The sequence below is a fragment of the Lynx canadensis genome, chromosome X, assembly GCF_007474595.2.
Source record: "Lynx canadensis isolate LIC74 chromosome X, mLynCan4.pri.v2, whole genome shotgun sequence".
Classification (NCBI taxonomy): Eukaryota; Metazoa; Chordata; class Mammalia; order Carnivora; family Felidae; genus Lynx; species Lynx canadensis.
This window is the reverse complement of record NC_044321.2, coordinates 9,197,396-9,213,332: the sequence shown is the minus strand read 5'-3', so window position 1 is coordinate 9,213,332 and position 15,937 is coordinate 9,197,396. Positions and strand designations below refer to the sequence as shown.

General features: G+C 47.2%; 1 protein-coding gene across 1 annotated transcript in view; it reads right to left on the bottom strand.

Moving 5' to 3' along the window:
• Nucleotides 1–6,319: 6,319 nt before the first annotated feature.
• The window catches only part of PRPS2 (phosphoribosyl pyrophosphate synthetase 2), a 36,100-nt gene continuing 26,482 nt past the window's right edge, over nucleotides 6,320–15,937 (bottom strand). Inside the window, exons 5-8 of the mRNA XM_030305207.1 lie at nucleotides 12,324–12,497; nucleotides 10,571–10,730; nucleotides 8,772–8,878; nucleotides 6,320–6,763 (exon numbers count right to left, since the gene is read on the bottom strand). Coding sequence (XP_030161067.1) covers nucleotides 8,786–8,878; nucleotides 10,571–10,730; nucleotides 12,324–12,497 — 427 coding nt within the window. The 3' untranslated portion in view covers nucleotides 6,320–6,763; nucleotides 8,772–8,785. The remainder of the gene's footprint in view (nucleotides 6,764–8,771; nucleotides 8,879–10,570; nucleotides 10,731–12,323; nucleotides 12,498–15,937) is intronic.

Genomic DNA, 15,937 nt, shown 5'->3' with positions numbered 1-15,937 from the left:
GGCCCCGGATGCAAATAATGGAGGAGATGATGTGGTTAAAAAGAGAAAAGGCTATTTATGGAAGTTCTGTCCGCTGCCTTGGAAAATCAGCCCTAGTGGATTCGTTAGTAGCGAGGGACAGCAGAAAGACACTCGCTTGGGATTGGAGGGACAGCGCTAGCTCATAAAAATGCCAAGTCCCATCTGTATGTTCCTTCATCCTACTGATGATTCTGTTGGGTTAGAAGCACCGTCATTCACAACGCTTGAGAATAAAACCCCTGCGAGGTATGATTTGCCCACAAGGAAACTGATACCCAGGGGACGCGTACGTCTAGTAAGATGCGAAACTGGGTTACAATTCACGTTTTGTGACTCTGCTGCCCATGTTCTGTCATCTCATCAGCCAGCATCTCGTCAATTTAACCCAGATAACAACAAAACGTCCTTTTGGAGTCTGTGATTCTAAAGATTTGTTTTGCGTATCGATGATGATATTCATATCGATATTCATAGGAGATGCTGTCCCGTTTCGATTCTCTATTCCTGATAACAAACCGCTCCATAACGTGTTGGCTTACAAGAGCAACCGTTTCATTTGTTTACAGGTCTGTGCATTGGATGGGGCTTTGCTGGGCTATTCTGTCGGTCTCTATTGGGTCTCCCATGAGGTTGCAGTCAGATGGCTTTGTTCACATGTCTGGTGTCCCAGTGGGGAAGGTCGGGAGGCTGTGACCTTTGTCTCTCTCTCTCTCTCTCTCTCTCTCTCTCTCTCTTTTTTTCCACGTAGCTAGCTAGCATGGGCTTCTATTCATAGGGTTAGATCCTAAGAGTAGCATTTCAATAGAGCCAAGCTCTATTTTGGGGACGCCTGGGTGGCTCAGTCGGTTAAGTGTCCAACTCTTGAGTTGGGCTCAGATCATGATCTCACAATTTTGTGGGTTTGAGCCCCACATCGGGGTCTGTGCTGACAGTGCGGAGCCTGCTTGGGATTCCCTCTCTCTCCGCCCCTCCCTGGTCTCTCTCCCTCTCTCTCTGCCCTTTCCCCACTTGCGCCATCTCTGGCTGTCTCAAAAATAAATAAATCGACTTTAAAACAAAAACAAAAAAACACACCCCATGCCCCATTCTAAGGCTGGAACTGTAAGAGGAAACTGACAAAGCCAATAACTTAGCGACTTACCCAAATCTCACCCAGCTCATGGCAGATGTAGGGGATCAGTGTTAATTTCATGTCCTACCAAAACACTGCTGCTCAATTTTGGTGATTGCCATTGCCTTGTTCCCCTTGTTCCAGAACGCTTTTCTACTTGAAATTGGTCCAGAAGTCAGGAAAGAGGGTGAAGGAAGAAGGTCCTGGTTAGAATCAATCAGCGGTTCTCAACCAGGGATGACTTTCCCCCCAGGGACTATGTGGCAATGTTTGGAGACCCTTTTATGATCGTTACAACACGTGCACAACACAGCCCCCGCCACAAAGAATGATCCAGCCCAAAATATCAATAGTGCTGAGGTCGAGAAACCCTGACATCGGTTCTCCTGGGGGAGCAAAAGAAAATGGCCAGAGGGACAAAAAGGAGGGAGCAGAGGGGATGTGTCCCTGGGGCGAGGTGTGCGAGCCCAGGGACAGGCTGGTCCTCGATAGCTCAGAGAGCTTCCCTCCCCTTCCCTCGGCAACCCCCACCCTCTCCCTGCTTTCCTTCCTCACCTGTGGCCTTCCGTGCCCCATTCCAAAATGCCTCCATCAGGGACCTTGAGACACTTCTTGGGGATAAAACTGGCTCTGAGGAAAATATGTGATAAACAGAAGAAGCTAGTCATTGTAGGGAAAAAAGATTGCTTAACAGCAGAAGCACACCAGAAATGGCTACTAAAACAATCAAGTACATATTTTTAAGTTTATTTATTTTGAGAGAGAGTGAGCAGGGGAGGGGCAGAGAGAGGAAGACAGAATCCCAAGCAGGGTCCACACTGCCAGTGCAGAGCCCTACACCAGGCTCAAACCCACGAACCATGAGATCATGACCTAAGCTGAAATCAAGAGTCAGACACTCAACCGACTGAGCCACTCGAATGTCCCTAAAACAATAAAGTATCCTGACACCTTCAGAGACTGCTCAGCAGCCCTGGTCCTAAACAGAGGCTATTCTGGGGCTTAAAGAAACTTAGGGTTTGTTCCTTGGTCACTCAGATGAGTGAGTACCTATTGGTGGTACTTCCTGAGTTCATTCTATAGCAAATATACATCAAAATCTGCCCCCGACATCAGGGTAAGAGCATTTGACTGCAAAATGTGCCCCCAACGAATCACCCTGATGATTTTAAAGAGGAACACAAATTCAGTTTCAGTCCTTAATTTTTTTTTTTTTCTGTGATTCATAGTCTTGGTGTCAGTACAAGAAGATACTGAATCTAGGGGCGCCTGGGTGGCTCAGACGGTTAGGCGTCCAACTTCAGCTCAGGTCGTGATCTCATGGTTCATGAGTTCGAGCCCCGTGTTGGGCTCTGTGCTGACAGCTCGGAGCCTGGAGCCTGCTTTGGAATCTTGTGACTCCCCTTCTCTCTGTCCCCTCTCCAGCTCATGCTCTGTCTCTGTTTCTCAAAAAATAAATAAATGTTAAAAAAAAAAAGATACTGAATCTATCGCTCCCTTGTCTAGGGACAATCAGAGAAGACTATCTTCAGACACGGCCAAGCGCTTACAGATCTCTGACCACCTCCTCAATGATCAGAAGGGCAATGTCCATCAACGAATGCTCAGGACACTCTGTCTTCTGCTTGGACTGTGCCCTGGGGTCTCTAAAGACCACTTAAAACAGCATTGAGGGCAGCTGTGCTAAAGGACTGGCCGTCAAGCCAGGTCTCGAATGCATTTTCTCAAAATGTCTCCCTATTTCCTCCTACAAGCCTTCAGCTTCTACAGTTCAGTGACAGCGTATTTAATAAGAACCATGATGCCACAGGTCACTCACTGGCACGTTGTTGGGCTTGTCACATAGCCTGCTTTCTGTTGCAGCACGAAATCAGAGCCATGCCCATGGGATACCTTAGCTAAGGCAGTGCTGGGGATCCAGAACCATCTACCTTAGAAGATACAACGAGGGTGACCCAGCATCCTGGTCTGCTCAGGACTTGAGGGGCTTTCTGGAATGTAGGGCTTTCAGTGCTAAAATGGAGAAACTTCCCGGCAAGCCAAAACAAGTGGTTCACCTGATGGGGCTGTAAACATCTTTGCCTCTTTGGAAGCACAACCTTCGGTTACTAGCTATTCCAACTAGATCTAGAAGGGATAGCATAGCCTATTAAAACTTCTGGGGACTTCAGCAATCAGCCACCCTCTCATTTTTGCAGAGATACTCAGACCCAGAGTGGTGTAGACATTTTCCCAAGGTCACACAGCTTGCTAGTGGCATGTCAGGAACCAGACTCTAGGTTGCCACACTCCCGATTTAGGATTCTGTCCACTGCATGCCATCGTTTGCTTTCCCAGTCTCTTTTTATCACCCCTTTAAAGTGCAAAATGGCGTGAATCAGTCTCAGCAGCAGGAGCATCGGGCTTCACGTACCCACACTCCAGGTTTCGCAACCGACATCTCTTCAAGGACGAGGTGGCGCTGGACGTGGGCTCGGGCACAGGGACAAGTGGCTGGCATCTGACGGTCTCATCTTCCCGCACCGAGCCACACCGTACGTGAAGACCACCGAAGATCGGCAGTACAAAGACTACAAGACCCACCGGTGGAAGAACGTATGCGGCTTTCACATGCTCGCATCAAAGACACGGCCATCAAGGAGCCCCTGGTGGAGGTGGTCATCCACACCGTCAAAGTGGCAGACTTGGCCTTCACCCCTCCCTTCTGCCTGCAAGTGAAGCGGAATGACCACGTGCACACCCTGGTGGCCTACTTCCATAGTGGCTCCCTCTCTGGCACAAGAGGACGGGCTTCTCCACCAGCCCCGAGTCCCAGTACCTGCTGAAGGGGCACCTGCCTCCTCCCACCTGGGCCAAACCGGCCCTGCACGGACCCAGGGGCTGCGGTGTCCTTGGGCACTGTTGGGGCTCTCCCTTCTCCTCCTTCCCCCACTCAGAAGGGGGTCTTAGGGCCTGGGTTGGGGATGGCATTTACACCAATAAATCCTTAGCTGGGGGGAAAAAGTGTAGACGGCCCTTACGGTTTTGTTGTCGTTGTTGTTGTTGTTTTTGCTGGGGAGGGGAGGGGAGAATCTTAAGCAGGCCCCACGCTCAGCACAGAGCCAGACCCAGGGCTCAATCTTGCGACTCTGGGATCATGACCTGAGCTGCAATCAAGAGTCAGACCCTCAACCGACTGAGCCACCCAGGGGCCCCGTGCCCTTACTGCTCGTATCGGGCACCACTTTTGGTTGTCGTTATGCTGAGGCGGTGAATCGAATCGGGTTGTTGTGAATGGCCTCGGCTGAACCCTGTCTCCGTTATTGTATGGCATTCTTCCCCATCACCTCTACAGCCATTGGAAGTACTTTCAACATGCAACCATTTGTTACCACCAAATGCTACCACTGACAGAGACAGACACATGCCAGGACACTGTGCCTTGGGTGAGGGGATCATGCTTATGACCAGATCACAGGCACGTGGCTTTACAGCTAGAAAATGCGTGACAATCTTGCTTCTTCCCATCTACTTATATTCTTTCAAAGGGAACATGCAAGATGCCTGCTCTAAAAGTTGAAATTAATGTACAAAACAATCACTTCTTTTTAATTTTTTTTTTAGTGTTTGTTTATTTTTGAGAGAGAGACAGAGCATGAGCGGGGGAGGAGCAGAGAGAGGGAGACACAGAATCCGAAGCAAGCTCCAGGCTCCGAGCTGTCAGCACAGAGCCCGACGTGGGGCTCGAACTCATGAACCATGAGATCATGACCTGAGCCGAAGTCAGACACTTAAGTGACTGAGCCACCCAGGTGCCCCGAAAACAATCAGTTCTAAGCATGTCAGAGGCCTCATTTAATCCTCATCCCATACCTACGAGAGGCACTATTGTCCCATTTCGTGTCTGTGGAAACTGAGGCACAAGGGAGGCGAAGCAACCCTCCCAAAGAGCTTTTGTTGTTTTAACTCTACTAAGTGGTGAAGTCTGTTTCTGAGCATCACACGCTTTCAGGGGAGAAAATACAGATCAGAGACTGTGGTACAGCCAACCAATTTACAATGCATCTCTGGGAAGCAAGGGCAAGGAGAAGGTGGAGGGATGTATTCCCAAGATACAGGGAAATAAATCATAAGGTGAAGATCTGTAGTGAAAAGGAGGGTTCTGTTGACTTCTCTGTGCAATATACGTGACGGATATGGGGATACGTTTCAGCCCTCAGCTTCCCATCTTCGTTGGCCATCTTCACTCCAACATATGGTGTACCAAATGCCCGATGCTGTCCTGCTTCAGCCCCTGCTGAAATACAGCCATCTGGTTCTGGAAAATTCCGCCATGAATTATCATCTATCATGGCAGTCCGTTCACAAAGCCCTTTCCGGCCTCCCTAGCCTGATTCGATCTTCCAAACCCCTTAAGTATTTCCTCTTTCCCTTTGACACTTAGCCTCTCCTCCCTGTAGCCCAGCTGGTGGATTTTGAAGGTCTGCCACACGAACTGAAGAGGTGTGGCAGCATTATTAGGTGTAATTGTAAAGTTGAAGAGTTTTTGGAGTGTCCACCTCTCCTTCATGTTCTTCCTCCTTTCCAGTATATTCCACCGTGTTGTGCCTTAAACTATGATCTTCTCCCGCAGACTTGGTTTTAGCGCTTCATATTTTATCGAGACTTTGAAGACAAAATGTCACCACTCTCGGCATTATCCACACTTCGAGGCTCAGCTTTAGCCAGAGAACATAATTATACATTTGCTTTGCCCCATGCAAGTAACTTAAAGCATCACTGAGTAGGTAGTTGCTTTATGGGAGCAGGAAACTCTTTTTGGTGCTACTCAAACCACAGCCCATGAAAAACCTCTGTGGGGCCTACATGTAAGATTGGTCTGCTCCAATCTATGGACACTGAACATGACTACTTTAACATGTAAGCACACTGTGCAATCTCCAATTTTACAGGCAACATCTAGAATTATCAACTTGGATGCCTTACGTGGCACAGCTGTTAAACTTTGGGACAAGGAGACTGCTGGCCAGCCCTGAAAGAAATACCTTCAACAGGGAGACAAGCTGAACTCCACCCAACTTCTGGCTTTACTGTAATTTTAGACGCCAGGCTATCATCGTGAAGTAGCAAACACGTTGAGGTACTCCCATCAAAACACATCCCTCCTTCGAAACACAGCACTCCGCAGTGACAATACAAACTACGGCAGAAAGTAGTAGCATGATTTTATTGATGTGGTTTAGTACAGTGTTGGGACAATCTTAAAACCCTATATTCTAAAAAAATACAAGAACTGCAAATTATATTTTCTTGAATCTAGTTGACATCTAACAGAGGCAAGTTCTAATACGAGCATCCGTAAGCTGATTAATATAATTTAAGTTGGAAGATGAGCAGCTTTGGTATTTCTGTATTTCTCTGACTCCCCTTTTGGCTGGATACATGGGAGTCCAGCCCCGTTCAGCAGAGTTGGACAGAACCAATCTACTGGGCTCATTCATTCATCACTTCAATTCATCCATCACTTCAATTCATCATCACTTCAATTCATCATCACTTCAATTCATCATCACTTCAATGTTTCCAGGCAAGCACCAGGGGATACCCAAGTTCTGGGATCGGGCCACTCCTGAGGTCACCTTCGTCATCCTTCTTGAAGTGAAACCATCAAACAGTTAAGGACTACATTGCCACTGTGTGTGGCCAAGTCTAGCCTAATCAGTTAATGTACCAGAAGTACTTGAAAACAAAAAGTGAGGCTAAATGAGAGAAACAATCAGTTCATGATAATGACCATGCAGATTTTTTTTATGTGAAGATTTTAAAACTAGCTCTAGATCTTAGAGTCCATCTTAAGATGAAATGATTACCTTTAAATCAACTTTCTGCAGTCACGTCAACACGTCTACACTAGTATCCCAAGGCCGTCTACCCACGTGCACTCGTGGCTACATTTTCAGTTGCCTGTGCGTAGAAATTCCCAGAAAGAGATAGCACTCATTTATTGAAACTAAAAATCACATACATCGAAATAGGCTCTTTCCAGATCTCCAGTCAACTCTTCCTAGATAGAGCCAGTCCATATCGTAGGGCTGATGCTAACAGGCTGTAATACCACTGTTTTCTCAGAAGCCATTTTAAGGTACAGCACAATGCAATGACCGAAATGATCCTTTTAAATCTCGACCTCTGCTGCAGTGAAGTCCGAAAGCTTAAAGACTGTGGTTCAAGCCTCTTAATGACTTAAAGATTGGATTTTCTCACCTGCAGAATTTAGAGCAGAGGGTCTCCTCTCTTTGAGTTTTGAGATTGAGCAGAGGGAGAGACTGTTACTATAACCAGGGCTTTGTCTCTGAGGCAGGCTCTCCTCTTTCGGGGCTGAAAAATTCAGGTGGTTGTGCACCAAGGTGCATCTAACAAAAGTCACAACATACTCTGCGAGGCATCTGCCACCGTGTTGACATGATCTTAATAGAGCAATTAATGCTTACTTATTTGTGCTTTTTGTCGTCAGCCTTACCCACATTTTTCATTTAACAGTTTTAGTTAAAATAATCAGTTGACTAGGAGACTTGCTACTTTTGAGGCAAAGGCATATGAAATTCAAATGAAGGATGGAATGTTCAATTACTCATTTGGTGGCTGTCACAAAAATTCACCTTTTTATTATGTTAAAAACAAAATAACAATCAGATTAGTGCGTTTGAGGGGGCTTAGGGGAGGCTGTGCTTTGGTGGAACCCCACAACATGAAATTCTCGCAAAAAAGGCAACGTGAAAGCTAGAGCTAAAAACAGGCCGTAAAATAAGACGGCGGGACAGGAGCCGCTCAAAGAGCTGTCCCCCTGGGATGGCCAGAGCACAGCGTGAGGGCCACCAGTCAGCCTACAGGGTCTATCTCGACACTTTCTCAATCAGATCTGTTGCCAAACACAAATTTTGCAATTTCAGAACGTGACACTGCAGGTAAGTGATAGTTACACCATGTTTTTCAGAAGTGGCAATAACAAAAAAGACACCAAACTACATTGCCTCTGATACGGCTAACGTTTATCAGAAGGTAAACGTGTCCATGGCCATCTTAAGCCACATAAAATTTGGTCAAATTAAGCACAATAACCACAATGGTTCATTTGACATCTGGTTACTTAAAAAAAAAAAAAATCAAAATTCAGGGTATTATAAATTTTCTAAGATTCACTCCGAAGTAAAAGGCTAATTCTGTATACAGGGTTTTACCCAAATGTCCATAGGCATTATCATTATTTACACAGAAGGCTTTAATCTGAAGTCACCTTTGGCAACCTCAAAATATATAAACTATGAACTTACACAGTGGAATTATATATATTTTGAGTTGTGGCCTCAAAATACTGAAGAAAAAAAAAAAACCAAAAACAAAGAAAAAGGTCACCTACTAGAACAAGTCGGGATGACAAAACGTAGCTCATTAACGACAGTTCACTTAACAAGATGAAATAACCACCACCCTCACCCCAAACTGGAAATAAATGGTCTTGAGCTTGAGGAGGAGAAAACCCATGGCTCCTGCGGTTTACAAAGATCGAATGCTTTTTGCATTACCCTCTAATTGCTGAGTCCTAAAACTAAGAAGAGACAAATGCACACAAGCCGGCAGCCAGAACAGGTCTGCTCCGTACCCCGCGTCCGGGATCTATAGCGGGACGTGGCTGAACAGGTAGGACACAGATTCACCGTTGTGTGTTCTTCGGATCGCCTCTGCCAAGATCATCGAGATATCAATAACCTAAACGCCAACAGAAAAGGGGAGAGGACAGTGGGACATCTCAGTCATATTTAATTAAAAACTTAAAAGCCAGAGAGCTGAGAAACGACTTCTCCAGGCCACCAAGACGTGCTACCGTCAGTCTTCCACACCCATTTCTTCTGAGAGACAGTTCGGGTCTATCTTCAACTTACAGACACATATGGGATCCCGGAAGTGAGATTTTCAGTACAGATACTCAGAGGCTTTTCAGAGTCGCTGTAAATCAGAGACATCCTTTTCTTGGGGTGTTGGTTGTTTTTAGATTCATTTTACTCAATCGTTACATGGATGGTTCTTTTGTCCCTTGGTTTCCAAAAACACAGTGACTGTGTCCCTTAACAGCACGGCTGGGATCACCTAACTCAGGGCTCAGCGATCGGTAAAGGGCCCAGTAGTAAGTATTTTCAGCTTTGCGGGCCACACTGAATTCAGTCACTGTAGCGTGACGACAGCCACAGACCATCCACAGATGGATAAGTGTGAGTGTGTCCCAAAACGGGGACCCAAATCCTTTCAACTTCGCTCAGGGCAGTTGGTAGAACATGATTATCACCGATTCTCTAATGGCCTCCCAAGTCAGGAAGGACAGGAAGGAGGAAAGCTCTAAAGATCCTTAGCGCTGCGTGTTTTTTCCCTCCATTTTTAAAAACTGTGGGTGGGGGCACCTGGGTGGCTCAGTCGGTTAAGTGCCCGACTTCAGCTCGGGTCACGATCTCACGGTTCGTGGGTTCGAGCCCCGCCTCGGGCTCTGTGCTGACAGCTCGGAGCCTGGAGCCGGCTTCGGATTCTGTGTCTCCCTCTCTCTCTCTGCCCCTCCCCTGCTCGCACTCTGTCTTTCTCTCTCTCAATAATAAATACACATTAAAAAAAGTTGTGGTAAAATATATATAACCTAGAAATTGCCATTTTAACCACAGTGGCTTTAAGTGCATTCTCAATGTTGTGTAGCCATGGCTATTACCCATTTCCAAGCTGTTTTCATCATCCCCAACAGAAACCGTCCCCAGTAAACACTGTATCCCCAGTCCCACCCCCCAGTCCTTGGCACCCACCACCCTAGTTTCTGCCTCCACACTGGACTGCTCTAGGTCCCTCAGAGAGGCGGGATCACACGACGTGTGTCCTGGTGAGTCTGCTCGCTTTCACTTAGCATAACGTCTTCCAAGTTCATCCACGTTGTCCCAACATGTCAGAATGTCCCTCCTTTTTAAGGGAGAATACTATTCCACTGGACGGATGGACCTCGCCTCGGTTGTCCATTCACCCGCGGATGGACATTTATTTGGCTGCTTCTAGCTTTTGGCTATTGCAAATAGTGTGGTTTATGAACGTGTGTGCACGTGTTTCTGGATGCACGTCCATTTTCAAGTTTGGGGCTCCGGAGCCAGAGGCAGACTTACTGGGTCAGATGGTCATTCTGCTTAGCTTTGGCACGGCCCGTTTTTTACTGCCTTTCCAGGGCGGTCTGGCTGTCTGCCTACTTCTGACTTTGACCCCCGCCGACCCCAGCCTTTCCCAGACCTCGCGTGAATCGCGCCCTGTGTTACAGGCAGCCGTGACCTCTGCCGGCTCTCCCTGCGCTCGCCGTCAGACGCAGAAGGACTCAAAGCTATCTTGGGGGATCGGATACAGGTTCCTTGCGGCTTCGCTCTGCCTACACTGTAGAAGTACCTGAATCTTGGGACAGTGTCTCATTTTGTCCTCTTGCGGAATGGTGTTTGTGACCACAACAGCTTCAAAGGCGGCATTATTTATTCTGGAAATAGCTGGCCCAGAGAAGATCCCGTGCGTCAGGATAGCATAAACTTTGGTGGCTCCAGCTGAGAGTAGCCTGTAGAACAGGAAACAGAAAAATTAAGGGTGCACACATATTCTTGAAACATCCTCCCCTTAGGGTGAGTTAAGAAGCAAGAAGTGTGGGGCGCCTGGGTGGCTCAGTCAGTTAAGCGTCTGACTTTGGCTCAGGTCATGATCTCACGGTTCCTGAGTTCGAGCCCCCCCATCAGGCTCTCTGGTGTCAGCACGGAGCCTGCTTCGGATCCTCTGGCCCCCGTCTCTCTCTGCCCCTTCCCCGCTTGCGCTCTCTCGCTCTCAAAAATAAACAAACATTAAACAAACAAACAAACAAAAAGCAAAAAGCATGGGGGGTACCTGTGTAGCTCAGTCGGTTACATATCTGACTCTTGATTTCGGCTCAGGTCATGATCTCACGGTGGTGGGATCGAGCTGCATCGGGTTCCATGCTGGGTGCGGAGCCTGCTTGAGATTCTCTCTCTCCCTCTCTCTCCCTGCCCCTCCCCTGCTTCCTCAAGCTCACTCACTCTCTCTCTCTCTCTCTCTCTCTCAAAAAAAAAAAAAGCAAAAAGTGCGTTCCACAAAAACCAAAAATGAATTTCACTCACGTGTATTAGTCTAAAAAAGAATCTTTTAAGCTGTGTACTGGCAAGACACTTTGTATTCCATTAAATGAGGGATTATCAACCTTGGCCTTGGGCCCACACAATTCTTCACTGAGCAGCATCCCCGGCCTCACCCCACTAGCCACGCCCTCCCCTCAGTTGTGACAACCAAAAAAGTCTGCCGACACCGTCGAATGTCCCCCAGAGAGCACAGATGCCCTTGGTTGAGAACCACAGGTTTAACCTAATCAAGCCAGAATCCCATCATTTTGACACACGTCACTATAAAATGATCACTGCGACAGTCTGCATTCTTTGTTTCGTGCTGTCTTTGAAACCTGGTGTGCACGCTGGCCGCACCCCAAGTGTTCCAGGGCCACAGGTGGCTGGGGGGTGGGGTGGCCCCCACTCCCCACAGCGCCGCTCTCAATCCTTCCGGAGCCAGCAGCTGAGGCAGCTGGAACGAAGGCGGAACAGAAGGGGCCAAGGCCCAGAGACGCCCGCAACACGGTCTCTTTTCTTCTGTGCTCGGTTTCAGGGGCAGCGCCCTCTCTGACCCTTTTTCAAATCCACTGAAAGCGCATCCTTAAAAGTGAAAACCGGGCCATAAAGGCCTGTACTTTTTTTTTTTTTCCACCAAGAAACAAAATAATAAATGGGCCTAGAACATCCTTTGGTCTGAAAGAATTAGTAGAAACAGGCCCCCTTTTATTTTTTTTAAAGCTGCCACTTGGGGCGCCTGGGTGGCGCAGTCGGTTAAGCGTCCGACTTCAACCAGGTCACGATCTCGTGGTCCGGGAGTTTGAGCCCCGCATCAGGCTCTGGGCTGATGGCTCAGAGCCTGGAGCCTGCTTCCGATTCTGTGTCTCCCTCTCTCTCTGCCCCTCCCCCGTTCACGCTCTATCTCTCTCTGTCTCAAAAATAAATAAACGTTAAAAAAAAAAATTAATTAAAAAAAAAAATAAAGCTGCCACTTTTCCTTTCTTAATGACACGTTCTCCCGTTTGCCCAAACCGTCCACGTACTTGTCCGCGGCGTGGCAGATGGTGCCACACGTGTCCGCCATGTCGTCCACGAGGATGGCCACGCGGTCCTTCACGTCGCCCACCAGAACCATCCGGTCCACTTCGTTTGCTTTCTTCCTCTCTTTGTGAATCAGGGCAAATTCCACATTCAGCCTGTCCGCAATCGAGGTGACCCTGCTCCGAGACACCGAGACGCCAACAGAGGACAGACGAGTTAAACACTGTCAGTGTTAACAAAAGCTCTTAAGGTTTCAAGCTGTAGTTTAGGAACGCGGTAACCAACCACACCCAAGATCCGGAGATAATCAGCTCTCACTAGAAAAGCCAGGCCCGGCCTGGGATGCACAGTAGGCAAACCACGGGGACAAGTGGGCCCTGTGTTTGTGGCAGCTGGGGATGAATGCCAGGTGCCTGGACCACTGGATAAAAGTACCAGATGAGAAAGCGGTGTGCCATTTGTTAGCGTTTGTGCGTACTTTTTAAAAATCACGCACACAAGACTCTTCTGCCTTTTTTTTTCTTTTAAAAAAAATTTTTTTTAACATTTATTTATTTTTGAGACAGAGAGAGAGACAGCATGAACAGGGGAGGGTCAGAGAGAGAGGGAGACACAGAATCCGAAGCAGGCTCCAGGCTCCAAGCTGTCAGCACAGAGCCTGACGCGGGGCTCGAACCCACGGACCGCGAGATCATGACCTGAGCCGAAGTCGGACGCTTAACCGACTGAGCCACCCAGGCGCCCCTCTTCCGCCTTTTAAAAATCAGCGTCCGACTCTTATTAATCTCGGTCCAGGTCAGGATCTCCTGGGTCCGGAGTTCGAGCCCCACATCAAGCTCTGTGCTGATGGTGTGGAGCCTGCTTGGGGTTCTGCCTCTCCTTCTGACCCTCCCCCACTTGTGCTCTCTCTCTCGCTCTCTCTCAAAATAAGTCAATAAACCTTAAAAAAGAAAAAAAGAGATCACGGGCATGTGTTGAATTACAAGGCTGTACACCTGAAACTAACATGACACTGTATGTTAACTAACTGGAATTCAAATAACAACTTCAAAAAAAAAAAGGCCTAAGACAACAGCCGTGTGTTTACCAGCATGAAAACACAGTGTATGTGAAAACAAAAAATTACGGGCACAACGAAAATGCAGTTATTCAGAAACTGCCGTTTGCTCAGTCTGGGGTGCAGCCAGGGGGCTCACAAATCCATGTTAACATGTCAGCTTATGCAAATGGCTTTCACTACACTCGGGGCCTTGAGATTTGTAAACCAGGAGTTTCTCTGCTCATCTATGGCAAATGCTCCAAAGTCATCCCCTCAGAAAGGGCAGAGCGGGCAAGAGAACGGCAAGGTGGCAGGCCAGGCTTATCGGTGAGGCACTTGGCATACAACTCTTCTTTTCCTTGTATACGAGAGTTAAGACTTACTCCTAACAAATGATGTGGAGACAATGTAACACGCAGAAATCTTAGGCAGAAAAAGCTAGAACAAAAATAACATACATATTTTCATTTCCACTTCTAAACCCGTCTTTCCATTCTTTCCCCCCAAATCTCAATTATTTCGTTTCACCAACGTCCCACAGCAGTGTCAGGTGAACGCAGACTATCTCAGTGGTGGTGTCACCTTCTAAGGTTTCTTTTTCCTTAGCTATCCGCCCAATCGAGCTTCAAAGACAATCCAAGAGTGACCTCTTGTGGCAATATTAAGTTTTACCTGCAGCAAGTCAGGCTTTAAAGCTTTTACTAAGGCATTAAGTTCTAATTGATCAGATAATCAATTAGATTATTTTCTTTCATGAAATGGCTTTTTTGCATCACGCAAAGATGGCGCCAATAATGTCAAGTGCATGTACCCTGCGTTACCTGTGTGGTTGTCCTGCCAGGTGGGGAACAGCTTAGTCCAGAATAGGAAGAAGAAAAGGAGAGGAGGTGGCAAAAAACATCTACAATGTGTGCCCCCCAAAAGCTGGACTTTTCCTGGCAGAGGTAATAGGGGTGGTTTAAAGGGGATCTGAAAAAAACAGCTGGCCATGAACTCTGGTTAGTTGATTCTGCATTTTGAAAAGCAAGGGTTGGAAAGTGGATGGGGGGATTTGGTATATAAGATGGTGTCTCAAATCAACAGGGATTCTTCTTCACTCTTAGTTCCAAAACAAATACCAGATGGAAGAAAAACTGGAACGTTAAAAAGGAAAAGGGCAATTTACTTTCAAATATATGAATTCGTGGGAGAAGAAAGATCGACAGAAGGGTGAATTCTTCCTAAACCCAGAAGCCATAACGTGAAAAGGAGATAAATGAGTACAGAAGAATGTTCTAAAAGTGCTGCGGGGAATAAAAATGCACCAAGGCAAGAAATCCTGCCTCCACAAAACTCCTCATGAGTCAAAGGAAAAGGCCTCCAGCCAATAAGACAACACAGGAAGGTACGAATAGGCCAAATAGGCCATCTTGGAAAATAAACATGCGAGAAAGGGTGCGTGACCTTATCCACAGCAACCAGAATTAACAGGAAAAGAGACCATATTATCACTATCTGGTTAATAAAGTCACCGGCATTCATACTTGGGACTGTCGACCGGTCTATCTTTTGTGAAAGACTTGGCAACTGCCCTCGGAATGTATCCTGCTTGCAAATGCGTACCCAAGGTAGGAAGTTCGTGCGGTAGGAGCGCGCGTCAGAGTACAAAACACAGTCCCTACGAGTGCGGGGTGGGGGGGGGGGGTGATGTGAAAGGAATTAGGACACATGCACACAAAGGACGTACCCCTCAGCTATAAAGAACGATGAAGCATTTGGGGCGCCTGGGTGGCTCATCGGTTAGGTATCTGACTTTGGCTCAGGTCATGGTCTCATGTTCGCAAGTTCGAACCCCGCGTCAGGCTCTGTGCTGGCAGCTCGGAGCCTGGAACCTGCTTCCGATTCTGTGTCTCCCTCTCTCTCTGCCCCTCCCCCCTTTATGCTCTGTCTCTCTCTCTCAAAAATAAACAAACACTAAAAAAAAAAAAAAAAAAAAAAAAAGAACGATGAAATACTGCTCAGACCGAACAAGGAAGTGGAGTGGAGACTGGAGACTGAAGAACTGTGCACAGCACATCACCCTTTGTGTCAAATAAAAAGGGAGACGTGTGCAAACAACAGAATTCTGAAACTGGGAAGAACTGAGGTCTCTAAAGAAGGAAATGGGGGACGTTACCCAATTTGAAGTTTTGCTAACAGCACGTGTATTTTTAGACTCTATAAAAAACAGCATTGGGATAGGAAAGGCCACACAAATGTATGGAATCTATTCTTTTGGTTGATCAGCTGCCAAAGTCTTTTTTTTTCTGCTTAAGGAAAAGGAATACGCCAGACACAAAGACCACGTATTACACGATCCGTCCATACGAAATGTCCAGACAGGCAACACAGGAAGGCAAGACAGAAAGTAGATCAGGGGTGGCTGGGGGGAGCGGGAACACGGAGTCACTGGCTGTGGGTACAGGTTTCTTTTTGGGGTGGTGAAAATGTTCTGGAATGTGACAGTAGTGAGGGATACACTGAATACGATGAAAACCACTGAGCTGTGCACTTTAAATAGGTGGATTCTGGGGCACCTGGGGGGCTCAGTCGGTGAAG